The sequence below is a fragment of the Rutidosis leptorrhynchoides genome, chromosome 2, assembly GCF_046630445.1.
Source record: "Rutidosis leptorrhynchoides isolate AG116_Rl617_1_P2 chromosome 2, CSIRO_AGI_Rlap_v1, whole genome shotgun sequence".
NCBI lineage: Eukaryota > Viridiplantae > Streptophyta > Magnoliopsida > Asterales > Asteraceae > Rutidosis > Rutidosis leptorrhynchoides.
Window position 1 is genome coordinate 425229392 of NC_092334.1, and position 17551 is coordinate 425246942.

Consider the following 17551-nt stretch of genomic DNA (forward strand, 5'->3'; position numbering starts at 1 on the left):
GGTTGGATGATCACCTTACAAGATTGGAAGTAAGCTAGCAAACTTGAAAGTATTCTTGATTTTATGAAACTAGAACTTTTGGAATTTATGAAGAACACTTAGAACTTGAAGATAGAACTTGAGAGAGATCAATTAGATGAAGAAAATTGAAGAATGAAAGTGTTTGTAGGTGTTTTTGGTCGTTGGTGTATGGATTAGATATAAAGTATATGTAATTTTGTTTTCATGTAAATAAGTCATGAATGATTACTCATATTTTTGTAATTTTATGAGATATTTCATGCTAGTTGCCAAATGATGGTTCCCACATGTGTTAGGTGACTCACATGGGCTGCTAAGAGCTGATCATTGGAGTGTATATACCAATAGTACATACATCTAAAAGCTGTGTATTGTACGAGTACGAATACGGGTGCATACGAGTAGAATTGTTGATGAAACTGAACGAGGATGTAATTGTAAGAATTTTTGTTAAGTAGAAGTATTTTGATAAGTGTATTGAAGTCTTTCAAAAGTGTATAAATACATATTAAAACACTACATGTATATACATTTTAACTGAGTCGTTAAGTCATCGTTAGTCGTTACATGTAAGTGTTGTTTTGAAACCTTTAGGTTAACGATCTTGTTAAATGTTGTTAACCCAATGTTTATAATATCAAATGAGATTTTAAATTATTATATTATCATGATATTATCATGTATGAATATCTCTTAATATGATATATATACATTAAATGTCTTTACAACGATAATCGTTACATATATGTCTCGTTTAAAAATCATTAAGTTAGTAGTCTTGTTTTTACATATGTAGTTCATTGTTAATATACTTAATGATATGTTTACTTATCATAGTATCATGTTAACTATATATATATCCATATATATGTCATCATATAGTTTTTACAAGTTTTAACGTTCGTGAATCACCGGTCAACTTGGGTGGTCAATTGTCTATATGAAACATATTTCAATTAATCAAGTCTTAACAAGTTTGATTGCTTAACATGTTGGAAACATTTAATCATGTAAATATCAATCTCAATTAATATATATAAACATGGAAAAGTTCGGGTCACTACACTGCGCCTCAAGCTGTCTTCACTGCAAGCACTCAATATAGCTCTCGTGTTAATAACAATTTTGCGCGGGGCCGTAGTAATTATTATCGTGGTCACGGCTGCGGCCATGGTCGTGGACGTGGCTATGTCCCTCGTCGTCCACATCAATGTCAGTTATGCCGCCAGGATGGTCATTATGCTACTGCTTGTCCTGATCTTGCCACATATGTTGCTCGCACTCCCTCTCTTGATGCAAATCTAGCACAAGCCTTTCACTCAAATTGTCATGTTACATCGCATTCACCAGATTGGTATGTTGATTCGGGCGCTTCATCTCATATGACTGCATCACCATCTAATTTGGATTCTGTCTCGAATTACTCAGGTAACGAACTGGTAACATTTGGTAATGGCAAAACATTACCAATCACGCATATTGGTTCCTCTTCTCTTACTAAGGATTTACATCTTTTGGACGTACTTGTTGTTCCATTTATTACAAAAAATCTTTTATCTATTAGTAAGTTAACATCTGATAACCCTGTTGATGTTTTATTTTCCGATACTGCCTTTATCATTCAGAACCGGCAAACAAAGGCTCTTCTAGCAACAGGGTGGCGTGATCATGATCTCTATGTGCTGGAGCGTGGATAAAAAGCTTTTCTTTCACAAATTTAGTTCAAGCAAGTTGCGAGGAACATTTGAATTATGGCATCACCGTTTAGGACATGTTTCTTTTAATATTATTTCTTTATTAAATAAATTAGGCCAGTTATCGGTAACTTCTATTTTACCAAAACCGGGTCTTTGTTATCCTTGTCAACTCTCTAAGAGTAAACATTTATCTTTTAATAATAATGAAAAGCGTGCTTCACATGTGTTAGATTTGGTTCATTGTGATTTCTGGGGACCCGCTCCTGTTATGTCCACTAACGGCCATCGATACTATGCAATTTTTATTGATGATTATTCTCGATTCACTTGGTTTTATCCATTAAAAACCAAATCTAAATTTTATGGAATTTTTGATGCTTTTATTCGATTAGTACAGACACAATTTAATTGTAAGATCAAAGTGTTTCAAAGTGATGGTGGTACCGCGTTTTTAAATACAAATGTTCGGCTTCTTCTTACTAATAATGGTACTCATCATCGCATCTCATGTCCATACACTCCACAACAAAATGGTCGGGCAGAGCGAAAACATCATCATATTACTGAGACAGGACTTGCTATGATGTTTCACTCTCATGCTCCGGCTACACTATGGACTGACGCATTTAGCTCTGCTATGTATCTGATAAATCGGTTACCATCTTCTGTTCTGGGTTTTAAATCACCTTATGAGCTGCTCTTTGCTACCGTGCCTCGTTATGACACTATACAAACATTTGGATGTCGTGTTTTTCCATATTTGAGCGACTACTCATCTCACAAGTTAGCTCCGCGAAGTATAGGTTGTGTGTTTATCGGCTATAACTCTAATTATAAAGGATATCGTTGCTTAGATCTTACCACTGGACGTTTTTATATTACTCGTCACGCTCAATTTGACGAGTCATCATTTCCTTACTTGGGTACTTTACCATCAGTGGATCTTGCAACACTTGCTTTTTCCACTTATGCAGAAGCAGCTCCTGCCATTTCATGTGCGCAACCCTCTCCTGATCTTGTGTCTACCATGCCAGTCACATCTACAACAAATGATACTTCATGTTCATTATGTCCAGACTCGAATGACATCATTATGCCAACATCTGCTACTGTCACACCGCAGGTTATCACTCCTGCTCCACCTATACCTGTTGCACCTTCAGTTTCCGTACCTCCCGCACCTTCGGTTCATCCTATGACTACACGTTCTAAGTCGGGTATATTCAAACAGAGATATATCATTGATCTTGCTGAATTAGCTACTTCTCCTCTGCACCGTGCACTTTTGGCTACCTCTGAACCTAAGGGCTTCAAGTCCGCTTCTAAATATCCAGCATGGTTTGATGCTATGTGTGAGGAGATGGACGCACTTCATCAAAATAACACTTGGGAACTCATTCCTAGACCGAAGCATGCTAATATCGTTGGTTCAAAGTGGGTATTTCGAACTAAGTATCACTCTGATGGCACCATTGATAGGTACAAAGCACGATTATTTGTGCAAGGGTTTACACAAGTTCCCGGTCTTGATTATTTTGCTACCTTTAGTCCGGTTGTCAAAGCATCCACGGTACGTATTGTTCTTTCTCTCGCAACACTTCATAAATGGCCATTTCATCAGCTGGATGTTTAAAATGCCTTTTTAAATGGTCAACTAAATGAAACTGTGTTTATGGAACAACCGTCGGGATTTATTGATGCTCGTTTCCCTAATCATGTATGTAGTTTGAAGAGATCTCTTTATGGCCTCAAGCAGGCACCGCGTGCATGGTTTCATCGGCTTAGTATTTTTCTTACTCGGCTTGGTTTTGTTTGTAGTCGGGCTGACCCATCTCTTTTTGTCTTTAAACGTGGCTCCTGCATTATGTATCTGTTGGTTTATGTTGACGATATAATTCTTACCGGGAACATCTCTTCTACTATGCGTCAGTTTATATCACGTCTTCATCGTGAGTTTGCCATTAAAGATTTGGGAAAGTTAAGCTATTTTCTTGGTCTTGAAGTTCTTTATACGGATTCTGGTTTGTTTTTAAGCCAAGCACGTTATGCACATGATATTTTGACAGCGCAGGATTACTTGATTCTAAGCCGGTTGCAACTCCCTTAGCAACTGCTGAGAACTTCACTTCTCATGGTACACCATTTAAGGATCCTACCTTGTTTCGTTCTTTGGTCGGTGCTTTGCAGTATCTTACAATCACTCGCCCAGATTTATCATATGCCGTTAATCAAGTGAGCCAATTTTTACATGCACCTACTATTAATCACTTTCAAGCCATTAAACGCATCATTCGATATGTCAAAGGTACGCTGACTTATGGTTTGACATTTCTTCATTCTCCTTCTTCAACTTTACTTGGGTATTCAGATGCGGATTGGGCACGATGTATTGAGACACATCGTTCTACTTACGGTTATTCTATCTTTCATGGTGGAAATCTTGTTTCTTGGAGTGCAAAGAAACAACCGACTATTTCTCGATCTAGCTGTGAGTCGGAATATCGCGCTTTAGCGATTACTGTGGCTGAGATTATATGGATTACTCATCTGTTAAAGGAACTACATGTTCTTCTTCCAGATCGGCCCACTATTCTCTGTGATAATAAGAGTGCGTTGTTTTTAAGCCAGAATCCCGTCTCTAATAAACGATTGAAACATATTGACATTGATTATCATTTTATTCGTGAGCTAATCTCGTCCAGGAAGTTATATACTAAGTTTGTGTCTACAAACTTACAACTCGCTGACATCTTCACCAAAAGTCTTCCTCGACCGTTATTTCAATCGTTTCATTCCAAGCTACGTGCTGGACCTCCACCACTTCGCTGCAGGGGGGGGGGGGTATTAACGATAATTGTGCACCAAGCAAACTTGGAGAGAAAGCTAGTTTAAAATAAAACTTTCCATATGTATGTATTTGATTGTAATTCTAATTCCTTGTATGATTATAAATAATGGAATTATAAACCCTTGAAGGGTACATATTTTATTAAATCATCATACTAACTTTCGCATTTTCACTTCTACCCAACTTAACAGAGACGTAAGGAGTATGGATAAGCAAATAAAGTTTAGAGGTGTATTTATAGGTTAATAAAAAATAAATCTAGTGAAACCTGATATAAGGTCTTAACGTAATGTGAATTGAATACTTATATCCTCATGTAACAATAAAAAAATATATGAAAAGTAGTAAACTTCCCATTGCAAAACAAATAGGTATTGTAAAATTGCATTATCGGGACTCAAGAATGTCCCAGCTTATCATTACCATTTAAATAACTATTTTACTTCTTACCATTTTCTAGAAAATTAACTTACTGCCAAAAAGTAGCAGCTTTATGCTGATTAAAAGTAAAAAATAAAAGCAATAAATCAAGATTTAAGAGTGAAATATAAAGCAAATACCTCCCTTATAAAAAGCATGTATGCACGCTATTGAACAGTACCTCCTGCTTTCAAACATAGTGCAGCCAACGCATACAATGTTATATTAAAGTTAGATTTCGAATTTAAAGTTATTTGGTTAACATACTAATTTCAGTATTTCCATAGCTAAAAAGCTATATTACTATATATAAACTGCAGTTAAATTTAATTTGCAAAGCCACGCCAATATTACCCAATTTACGTAACTGAATAAATTTGAATTATGTTATAACAATCGAACATTTAATACATGAGGAAAATATGAAACTTGAATCATGGCACCAAAATAATTAAACACGCGTGATTCTACAAAAGCTCATAAAATTCAAGCAATAAACTTTCTCTACGTTTCAATCCAATGTGTAGTAATGAAAAAGTGAAAACACAAAGAAAAAAACGTTTCCACAACTTTGTATAAGATGCCACAATCTTAAATTTCTAATAAAAAATGGTTATCCAAAGTAAAGAGAAAAATGGTTACAAATAGCTAGGTGGGGCAACCAATGGTGATTATCTAATATAGACACAAAAAGGAAAATACATAATATTTTTGAGCGAGTACCTTCGAGAATAACCTATCAAGATCTTGAAGGTGCTCTGTGCGCTCAATGAAATACACCAAATATTAAATTACTTTGCTCAAATACGCCCTATACTGCCTGGGAAAATAAAATAAAATCAGGCCTAAGAATTTATTCTCATGCTTACATATATAACTGAATCTACAAATATATGATAAAAAATTTAAGAGATGACAAGAATTGGAGATTAAATTGATGAAAAAATCATACCTTCATGAAGAATCGAGTCAAAAGTTGATTGTAAAAAAGATGAAAGCAAAAAGAAGATGAGGAAGAGAGAGATATTGAGCAGTTTTTTGAGTTTGTAGATCTAAACATTTGATTTTCATATATTTACGGAGAGAGAATTGGAAATCTTTCATTTCAAATTTCAAATTTTAAAAACCTACACACATACATTGAAATTTCTTGGTAGATGTGTGTACTTGAGTGAATTTTTAAATAAAAAGATATTAAAAAGGTCTTTGATAAATGTGTTATGTTTAAAAGATGCTCTTTGATCACATGGTGATAGACATGTGTCATAAAAAGTAGGTATTGGTACCTTTTCCATACACTTCGACAATTTAAATAATTAAATAAAAGGGCACTAAAAATTGAATTTTGAAACTGATGAGATTATCTTGGGCCACATGGGATAGTGATGTGGTGTATGTATTAATATGTATAGGTCTGGTGTGAGGTAAAAAAATAGCAACAAAAGTTGTATATGTATAGATTTTTTGTGAGACAAACCTCTTTCCTATGTGGCCCTTAAATCATGGGTTGATTGACAAATCGGATGAATGAAAACAGTTATATATGTACACACATACACACACACACACACACACACACACACACACACACACACACACACACACACACACACACACATATATATATATATATATATATATATATATATATATATATATATATATATATATATATATATATATATATGAGAGAGAGATATATCAACGGACAATGAGTATAATGGGGATAAAGAATAAGCAGATCCTAACTAAAGATCTCAATAACTTAAAAAAAACTTGGATGGGTAAATCAGTAATTTGGTAACTCTAATAAAACATTTAATAAAAAATAAATAAACATGATAATATTCATTTAAATCTGAATACATGATCACTATCTTCACTTCTTCAAATAATTAGGTTTCAGCTCTTGGGTTTCTAATCCAAAATTGAACCGTAAACATCTTTAAATTCATCGGTTAGATGTAGAATATTCATCATTCTTTGAAGATTCATTACACGTTGTTGAGATTTCAACTGAAGATACTAAAGAAGATTCATCTGTTAAAAAGGTTGAAAAGATCGACAAACAAATCGAAATCATCATTTATTCATCAGAAACGATTTAGGGTACCCGATTTAAATAGTGTTGACCATCTTTATTGTCGTATTTAGTGGCGTAAGGTTTTACTGTATTTTACGTGTGTCTTATTGTATTAAGCTAAGTTTTACTTATAACCATCTCATGTAACATTTAGGAGGTTGCTCTATATAAAGCCACCTCCTCACTCTTTGTTGTAGAGGTTGAGTTATCATAATATTGCAAGTATCATTCCACACACTCTTATTCTCTCTATATTCTTTCTAGTCTTCCTAAACCCATAAACACTACAAGAACCGATCGGATCATCCTTCCAAAGGGGACTAACAATTGGTATCAAGAGCTTGACTAGACATCGTGTTTAGAAGATCCAAGGCTCGAAGCTTTCCATCGTGTTCATAGACGTGTTTGTGTTCTACTTCGGTTTAGGTAACTTGCATAACTCAACTCATCTTGTTCTAGTTGGTTTTTGTATGCATATCATAACATAATTATCTTAAAAACCACTTGATCTTGAACTGAATACATATACATATACTCAGTGTTTTTGTTACATATTTCATAACATATATATGCTTTAAAAAAAAATAAACTAGAAATTATGCTCAATTTGAACCAGTCTGTTTAAACCTCATGTACATGTGGTTTCAAACTTGAACTTGTTAAAACATCTCAATCTTGTGTTCATCTCATACATATACAAGTTAAAACTCACTGTGAAACTTAAAAACTTCATATATATATATATATATATATATATATATATATATATATATATATATATATATATATATATATATTGTTGTAAATTTAGTAGTTAAATATGGATGGTAATTAGTCAAATATGGATAGTAAAATTTGTACTATATATATGTGCATAATGTAAGTTACAAAAACACACATATACATTATATACATCACACTTCTCTTCAACCTCTTTCACTCCTATATCTTCTACAACACATCTCTCTTTTATTGGTTCTTTCAATTTGAATATATTGAACCAGGCCACTAAAGGTAGTTATAAGCCTACTGAAATATAACACGTTATCAGCACGAAGTGCTCCGTATAATCAAGATTTATCTAAGCAAGCACACGTCACTAATCAAGGTAAGAAATTATCTAACTTTTATTAACTTCACTAACATTTATATTTATGTTATTTAAGTTATATATGGTCGGTTATACCGCCTGAATTATATTTCTGTAATCTAACTTTTATTAACTTCACTAACATTTATATTTATGTTATTTAAGTTATATATGGTCGGTTATACCGCCTGAATTATATTTCTGTAATCTAACTTTTATTAACTTCACTAACATTTATATTTATGTTATTTAAGTTATATATGGTCGGTTATACCGCCTGAATTATATTTCTGTAATCTAACTTTTATTAACTTCACTAACATTTATATTTATGTTATTTAAGTTATATATGGTCGGTTATACCGCCTGAATTATATTTCTGTAATCTAACTTTCATTAACTTCACTAACATTTATATTTATGTTATTTAAGTTATATATGGTCGGTTATACCGCCTGAATTATATTTTCTGTAATCTAACTCTTATTAACTTCACTAACATTTATATTTATGTTAATAAGACCACATGATTGTACGCAACACGTCATTTGACAACACGGTACTTTATGTACGCAACACGTCATTTGACAACACGGTACCATGGGTCGAGATTAATTCCGATCAATACGAATACGATGGGGTCTTTATATGTTATCTAACATTTATGATTACTTATGCAATTAATCATTATTTATTTCATGCATACTAATGTTTATTCTTAAAAGTAAATCTTAAAAGTTAAAATAAGAAAAAGTAGTTTGTATTTTTATTAAAAGTAAATCTTAAAAGTTAAAATAAGAAAAAGTAGTTTGTATTTTTATTAAAAGTAAATCTTAAAAGTTAAAATAAGAAAAAGTAGTTTGTATTTTTATTAAAAGTAAATCTTAAAAGTTAAAATAAGAAAAGTAGTTTGTATTTTTATTAAAAGTAAATCTTAAAAGTTAAAATAAGAAAAAGTAGTTTGTATTTTTATTAAAAGTAAATCTTAAAAGTTAAAATAAAAAAAAGTAGTTTGTATTTTTATTAAAAGTAAATCTTAAAAGTTAAAATAAGAAAAAAAAATCTTGTCCTTTATATTACTCATACGCGTTTTGATATAGTGACTTTATTCGTTAACGTCAACTAACGACGTTACAACGGTCATATATACATAACGGTTGTTAACGTCAACTGACGACGTTACAACAACTATATTTTTCGAATATAAAATAAACATCTCCGTTTTTACATTTTCACAAATCAATCTTCATTTTTCAGATTACTACTCTCAAAAAGTTTTTGTAAAAATGATTCACACAAGGATGATTTTTCCTATTGTATTGGTCATATTAACTATCATCATTATTGCTAATATACCACCGGGTAAACCTATATTCTATCCTGCCCTTGTAGTTTTATTATTTGTAATCATACCATTATTCTGTTGTTTGCTACTTATGAATTTAAAATGATTCTAATTTTATTTTATTATTTGTCTATGAATAGAAGTTGATTATGATTATGATTTATGTTATTCATCTTTTTGATAATAGAAAATGTTGAATTTGAAAAGGCTTAAATTTGCTCATTTAGAACAAGTAGGAACAACTACTTAACATGGGTTATGAATGTAGAAAAACATCTCGAATCAAACGGTATTTTAGAAACCCTGAATGAAAATAACAATTATTCCGAACAAGAGAAAGCAATAGTAAGTATTTTTCTTAGCAAACATATTGACGAGTCCTTAGAATCTACATATTATATGATCGAAAATCCAAGTGTATTATGGAAAATACTCAAAGATAGATACGATATTAATTATCAAAAAATAAAATAAAAATAATAACGGTGATCCATGAAAGAATAAAATTAAAGATATTAGTAGACGCTCTTACAAGAATTCCGAAGATTCTTATTAATGATCTGGTAACATGGATCATCAGTCTAGTATTTCTTGAATACATGAACATCTTATTTAGCTCTACAAATAAGTCCCAAAAGAAAAGAAAACGAGAGTGAATCTGTTGACAAATCTTGATTAAATTAACCCTGAGCTACCTTGAGACTTGAATGGTTTGAATTTTCTAAGATGCCTAGTTTTTTTTATGTATCACTCATAAATAAATGGTTTTAGACCATAACGCATATGTTTTATTAAGTGTTATCTTTTATGTACTTCAGATTATAACTTGTTTGCAGGTAATATAATTTGATTATCTTGCTGAAATATAACTCATTATTTGCTTATCTTATTTGAAGTTTTAGTATGAATCCTGCAGAAATACAACATCAATTAAATGGTAAAGACCTATGTATTGCAGATAGTAGTAACATACACACTATGATCAAATCTAAGAAATATTTCATTGATTTAAATCAAATGAAGGAATTATAAATACTATATCAGCTCTTGCAAACTTGATATAAGAAACGAAAAAGGCAAAATTTCATATTACCAAATGGTACGAATTTTTTGATAAACAATGTCTTGTTTTCTCCCAAATCAAAGAGAAATTTGTTAAGTTTCTCTGATATATATCATAATGGATATGATTATCAGTCAATGATAATCGAAAATGAGAAATATCTATGTAGCACCGAAAAGCGCATAGGATTAAAAGCGCATATGATAAAAAGTGCATATGACGAAAAGCGCAGCACATATGATTAAAAGCGCATATGGTGAAAATGATATATGATGAAAAGCACATATGGTGATTAATGAAAATCACATATGGTGATTAATGAAAAGCACATATAGTGATTAATGAAAAGCCCATATAGTGATTAACGAAAAACACATATGGTGATTAATGAAAATCACATATGGCGATTAATGAAAAGCACATTGAGAAATAATCACCAATGTTTCTTGAAAGAATTCAAGGGTATATATATGGACCAATTCATCCATCATGTGGACCATTTTTCTAATAGATGCATCTAACGCATGGTCTCATATTTGTGTGTTATCAAGCCATAATATGGCATTTGCAAAGTTTCTTGCACAAATTATTAAATTAAGAACACCTTATTCTGATTACACCATTAAAAGGATGAGACTTGATAATGCTGGTGAGTTAACATCTCAAGCTTTTAATGATTATTATATGTCTACAAGGATTGTTGTTGAACATCCAGTTGCTCATGTGCATACACAAAATTGGTTTAGCTGAATCAATAGATAAACGCTTACAGCTAATAACTAGACAATTAGAAATGAGTACAAAACTCTCAATATTTATATGGGGACATGTAAATTTACATGATGTGACATTAATTCGCATTAAATCAAGTGCAAGTTATAAATATTATCCATTACCAACTTAATTTTGGTGGAGACCAAATATTTTCCATCTTAGAACATTTGGTTGTACATTGTATTTTTAATTGAACAACCACAACAAATGGTTCCTCAAAGAAGGATTGAAATATATGTTAGATATGAAACATCTTCAATCATAAGATATATTGAACCCATGACGGGTGATGTTTTTACAGCAAGTTTTGTCGATTGTCACTTTAATGAAACATTGTTCCCTATATTAGGGGGAGAAATGAAATATAAATAAAATGATGTTTCATGGTGTGAACATCAATTAAGGAATATTGATCATCGCACAAAAGAATGCGAAAAGAAAGTTCAAATATAATGCATATGCAAGAACTTGAAAATTAATTACTTTATGCATTTAAAGATACAAAAAATAAGTGACTAAATCATATATACCAGCAGTAAATGCTTCAGCTAGAATTGAAATTATAAAAGCTGGCAATAATGTCACTCATGAGTCTTTGCTACGGCAGAAACGTGGGAGACCAATTGGTTCCAAAGATAAAAATCCTCGAAAAAGAAAATCAGCTGATAATGAGGTAAAAGAAAGTGTTCAACAAGAACCACAAATCAATACTCCTTCTGCAGAGGATATTGATAAATGTAAATACATAAATTGCAATAAATTATGCAATATTATGAAACTGAAATGAAATGAAAAATCTTGATGAGATATTTTCATATAATGTTACAATGACATCATGAATAAAGATGATGATCTGGAACCAAAATCTGTCATTGAATATCAAAATAGACGTGATTGAACTCAACAGAAAGGAGCAATACGAGCTGAATTAGAATCGCTCAATAAAAGAAAAGTTTTTGGATCAATCGTTATCACTTTTAAAGATGTGAAACAATGGGATACAAATGAATTTTTATCCGAAAAGAAATGTGCAAATGAAGTTACAAGGCAAAACTAGACTTGTAACTCAAGATTTTCCACAAAGACCAGAAATGAATTAGGAGAAAAACTTATCCTCCTATAATGAATATAATTACTTATTAGATACTTAATCAACCTGGTAGTTATTTAAATGCATCTCATGGATGTTGTTACTACTTATCTGTATGGATCACTTAATAGTGATATATATATGAATATACCTGAAGGGTTAAGGTATCATAAGCATCTAATGCAAAACCCAAGGGAATATATTCCATTAAATCACAAAGATTTCTAAATGGGTTTATACAATCGGGACGTATGTGGTATAATCGATTAAATTACTACTTGATAAGAAAAGGGTATACATATAAACTTATTTGCACGTGTGTTTTATAAAAACAATGTTCGGATATGTGATCATAGCTGTTTATATCAATTATCTTAAATAAAGAAATCTATGAAGCCATTCAACTTCTAAAGAAAGATTTTAAGATAAAAAAAAATCAAGTATTACGTTTATTTACATATTGAGCATATAACTAATGACTTACTTATATATCAAACAACTTATACCGAAAAGATTTTAAAATATTTTAATATGGACAAGACAAAAATCATTAAGTACTCATATGGTTGTTAGATCTTAATATTGATACTAATCCATTTCATCCTCTAGAAGATCATGAAGATCTTCTTGGTTCAGAAGTTCCATATTTTAGTGCAATTGAGGCTCTTATTATCTTACAAATTATACAAGATCTGACATTTATTTTGCAGTTAATTTGTTGACAAGGTTCAGCTCAGCCCCTACCAAAAGACATTGGAATGGGATCAAACAAATAGTTTGATACCTTCGGGAAACTACTGATTTATAATTATTTTATTCTAACAACTCGAAACAAGATTTGTTTGGTTATACAGATGCAGATTATTTATCTGATCTACATAAAGCTAAATCTCAAACTGGATATGTATTCCTAAATGGAGGCACCGCAATATCATGACGTTCTCAAAACAAACACTTGTTGCAACATCATCAAATCATGCCGAAGTGATTGCATTACATGAAGCTACTCGGGAATGATTTTAGTTAAGATCAATGATACAAATCATTATTGATTCTTGTGGACTAGAACACTATAAAAGCCCAACAACTATCTATGAAGATAATACAGCTTACATAGTACAAATGAAAGAAGAGTATCAAAAATGACAGAACAAAACATAAATGCTGACGAGGCGCTAAAGCTATAAACGGTTTTAACGGTCATAAGTTTGATGGAAAAGAATGGTATATTGGTAAGGCTCAGAAAAAGACTGAAAGGGAATAGGAATTGAAACAACAGTTTGAGCAAACCATGAAGGAGACTGTAGACAAATCACAAGGGTCAAACTTGTACATAAAAGATTTAGATGATACAGTTTCAGATGAAAACCTCAGATTCTTCTCATATACTCAAGATCTCGTAAAAGACAACCAGATTAAAATGAGATACGTTCAATCAACAACTCTGCTGATCTTTATACCAAAGCACTGTCAATCGCTGTTTTCAAAACATACGTTCACAATATTAGCATGAGGCAAGTTCAAAAGATGTGACGACTCAGCGTTGTCTACTTGAGGGGGAGTCAACTCTATGCTGCACTCTTTTTCCCTTAGCTAAAGTTTTATCCCACTGGGTTTTCTTTAGCAAGGTTTTTAATGAGGCAGTATTAATTGCTCTTTAAAAAAAATTACCATCCAAGGGGGAGTGTTGTAAATTTAGTAGTTAAATATGGATGGTAATTAGTCAAATATGGATAGTAAAATTTGTACTATATATATGTGTATAATGTAAGTTACAAAAACACACATATACATTAAATACATCACACCTCTCTTCAACCTCTTTCTCTCCTATATCTTCTACAACACATCTCTCTTTTATTGGTTCTTTCAATTTGAATATATTGAACCAGGCCACTAAAGGTAGTTATAAGCCTACTGAAATATAACATATATATATATATATATATATATATATATATATATATATATATATATATATATATATATATATATATATATATATATATATATATATATATATATATATGTTTAAACTTGTTAGATTTGTTAAATTTTTGAACAAACAAACCTTAGAACACTAAAAGGATCAATTTAACCATCTTCACCCTCACCATGTCGACATCCACATTCACCACCTCAAACCCACTTTAATCGATCACCATCTCCTTCTCCACGAAATCACCACCAATCAAACTACCTTCGATAATCAACCTCATCTTATCGCTATTGTTACATGAACCACCACATGCTACTTGTTATTGTTCCTGTTTTGTTGAGAATCAACACAACACCACAAACCCACTCAAATACTACACTAAATTGTTGTTGCTGCTATATGAGTGTTGTTAAACGAGGACCAAACCATCACTACTAAACAACCACACCACGACAACCTGCAACTTGTTACTGCCGTAATTATTTACTACTTCTATCTTTGTATAAACGATTTGATGATGGTACTACGGAGAACCTGATGCAGTTTCTTCCACTGATCGAGCAGTTTCTTCCATGTACAGCTGCATCATTCCTGTTTCATTTCTGTTTTACTTCGTGAAACCACAAACCAACAATCCCATCGAAATTGTTGTTATTTTGGTTCCCAATATTTTAATTATATGGTTTTGCTTCTTGACCCACATGACAAGTTGTATCATATAATTGATTGGAGACTTTATCAACTTGCACTTTATCAAGTTGCTAGTGGAACTTATTGGAATTTATGGCCTACAACATGCTTATGATCATAGATCATGGAAATGATAATTAAAAAGAAGATAGGGACATTTTCTTTTCTTTTGTCTGTTGGCCGATAGATTGCAAGCAAATAACCAATTGATAATAATTATAGTCAAAAAGGAAAAAGAGATGATGATTCACGGCTCAACTTGATTATTTCCTTATTTTTTTAAAATAGAACTCCACTAGTCACGCATGCATTCGATTAATAAATCACGAGATCTTCCTTGACTTTTGGTTTTCGAATAAAGTATTAGGAGTGGGTAAGTAGTGGGTAATTTTCAATTATAAAATTTAGCCGAAAGGCATATGCACTTAATTGAAAGTTGGCACTAACATGAGTGGTTAACAGAAAGAAAAGGATTTTAATTACTTAATAATTAAAAGGGTCCATGATTATTGAAATATGACAAAGGCTTCAATATTTTAATACAATCTTTGACAGTGTGCTCGAAAAGTGTTTTCAACATTACTTTACCTTATTTTGGGTTTCGAAAACTTCGTTAAAAAGTGCACGAAAACTTTGCTCTAAAACTTTACAGCAACAGTGCTCGAAAACTTATTGTACGAAATCATACTGTTCTTGTTCGAAAACTTGTTGTTCGAAAACCTCCTGCACGAAAACCTGCTGCCCGAAAACCTTTGATCATTTAAAAAAAAAAAAAGAGTAAAAAGGCGGGAAAACGTGAGTAAAATTTATTTTTTTCTACGGACTAAAAAGAATGTTTTTACGCGAGTTTTAAATTTTCACGAAAGAAAGTTTTTCGGAGCAATAAATCATCCAAAAACGCGCAATTTTGAACGAAAATTGACGAAAATTTTTCGAAAATTACAAATTTTTTTCTCAACCTCCCGAACACTCTTACGTTCATTTCTCAAAAGTTGACGACACAAATTTTTGACGAAAATTTTTGGAGGGAAATTCAAACACGTACACTTAACAGATACTTAACGGAGAGTTAACGGAAACTAACGAAATGTCATTTTCAAAACTTGACTCAAGAGAATCATATTTTGAGGGGGAGAAAAGTGATAATTCTTTTTTATTATTTGACGTTTAGTGATAATTAAGAGTGTACCTTCAGTACTACATCCGAAACAAAGCTTTGTTGAACACCTGTCCATATATACCTGTCCATATATATTTGTTTGTACTAATCCACTTACAGCTAAAATGGCAAATCGTGATGCATTGACCGTGGGATCGGATACTCATCCACCCATGTTGTTCGAGGGTGAATTCAACGAATGGAAAGGGAGATTTGACAACTTTATAGATGGCAAAGGAGACCAAGCTAAGGATCTATGGGACTCATTCAACAACGGCCCAAAGGTGTATCTCCACCCTGAAACTGGAGCAGTCCTAAAACCTTATGATCTAGAAATGAATTAGGAGCATCATCATGCAAGCACTTCCTCAAGACATGTACAAAACGATCAGTTCTTTGAAATCAGGTAAAGAGCTACTTGATGAGATCACTCGTCAACAAGAGGGATACAGTCAATCTGAACAAACCAAAATCTACATTGCTCTTGCCCTGTACGAGGATTATGCTCAGTTACCTGATGAGCTGTTGAAAGATTGCTACAAGCGGTTATGTGGAGTTATCAACGAACTAAGAAAGGTGGGGTTGCCAAAGACTAATCAGGAATTGAACATGAAGTGTGATGACCCGGTAATTTCCGACCAAATTTAAACTCAATCTTTATATAATTTCGACACGATAAGCAAAGTCTGTAATGTTGAATCTCAAAAATTTCGAACTGTTTCATATATGCATTTGACTTTCGACCGTTCTCGATGATTCACGAACAATTATTTGTAAAAAGATACATATATATACATATAGTATATTGAGAATATGATTTCGAGCTTAAATAGTAAACGTCAGTAAAACTCGGTTGGCATTTCGCCAGTGTTCATATAGTTTTAATACGTGTTTAATAAGTTTGAATATAAAAATTGAACTGTAAATGGATTACGAAGATTTTAGGTTTGATAAAAATATTTTTACCTTTTTAAATTTAAATATTAGTACTCCGTATATATTAATTGGAACAGAAAATAAATATTTATCGAACAATTTTGATCAGGTTTCAAACAGTTAATGACTGAAATAATTAAACGAACTTAATTTAAAATTTTGGTATTTTTCTGAATTAAATTTATCCGTAACTGTTTAGCAAGGGACACGTTATAATATCAGTGGTGAGTGTCGGCAGTCAATTATCCATATTTATTAGCTGTAAACATGTTTTATTATAATTGGTAGTTCATGAAACCCATGTAATATTATATGAACACATAGCCTTAGATATTCAACATCAAAACACTAGCTTCTTCTCCATATTCACCATTACAACCTACAGCATACACTGGC

General features: G+C 31.9%; 1 protein-coding gene across 1 annotated transcript; it reads left to right on the plus strand.

Annotated features, from left to right (window-relative positions):
* The first annotated feature begins 3390 nt into the window (after positions 1 to 3390).
* Positions 3391 to 16563, plus strand: LOC139889203 (uncharacterized mitochondrial protein AtMg00810-like). Its single transcript, XM_071872167.1, has 3 exons — positions 3391 to 3739; positions 3790 to 4401; positions 16340 to 16563. Exons 1-3 carry the CDS (start codon positions 3391 to 3393, stop codon positions 16561 to 16563), a joined length of 1185 nt encoding a protein of 394 aa, XP_071728268.1.
* Positions 16564 to 17551: the final 988 nt, after the last annotated feature.

Bases quoted from the DNA above. Each gene is read 5' to 3' on its own strand.
- LOC139889203 (XM_071872167.1), top strand. From the start codon at position 3,391: ATGGAACAACCGTCGGGATTTATTGATGCTCGTTTCCCTAATCATGTA. The intron at 3,740-3,789 runs GTTTGTTTTTAA...TTGACAGCGCAG, and splicing joins AGTTCTTTATACGGATTCTG to GATTACTTGATTCTAAGCCG. The intron at 4,402-16,339 runs GTGAGCTAATCT...ATCCACTTACAG, and splicing joins CATTGATTATCATTTTATTC to CTAAAATGGCAAATCGTGAT.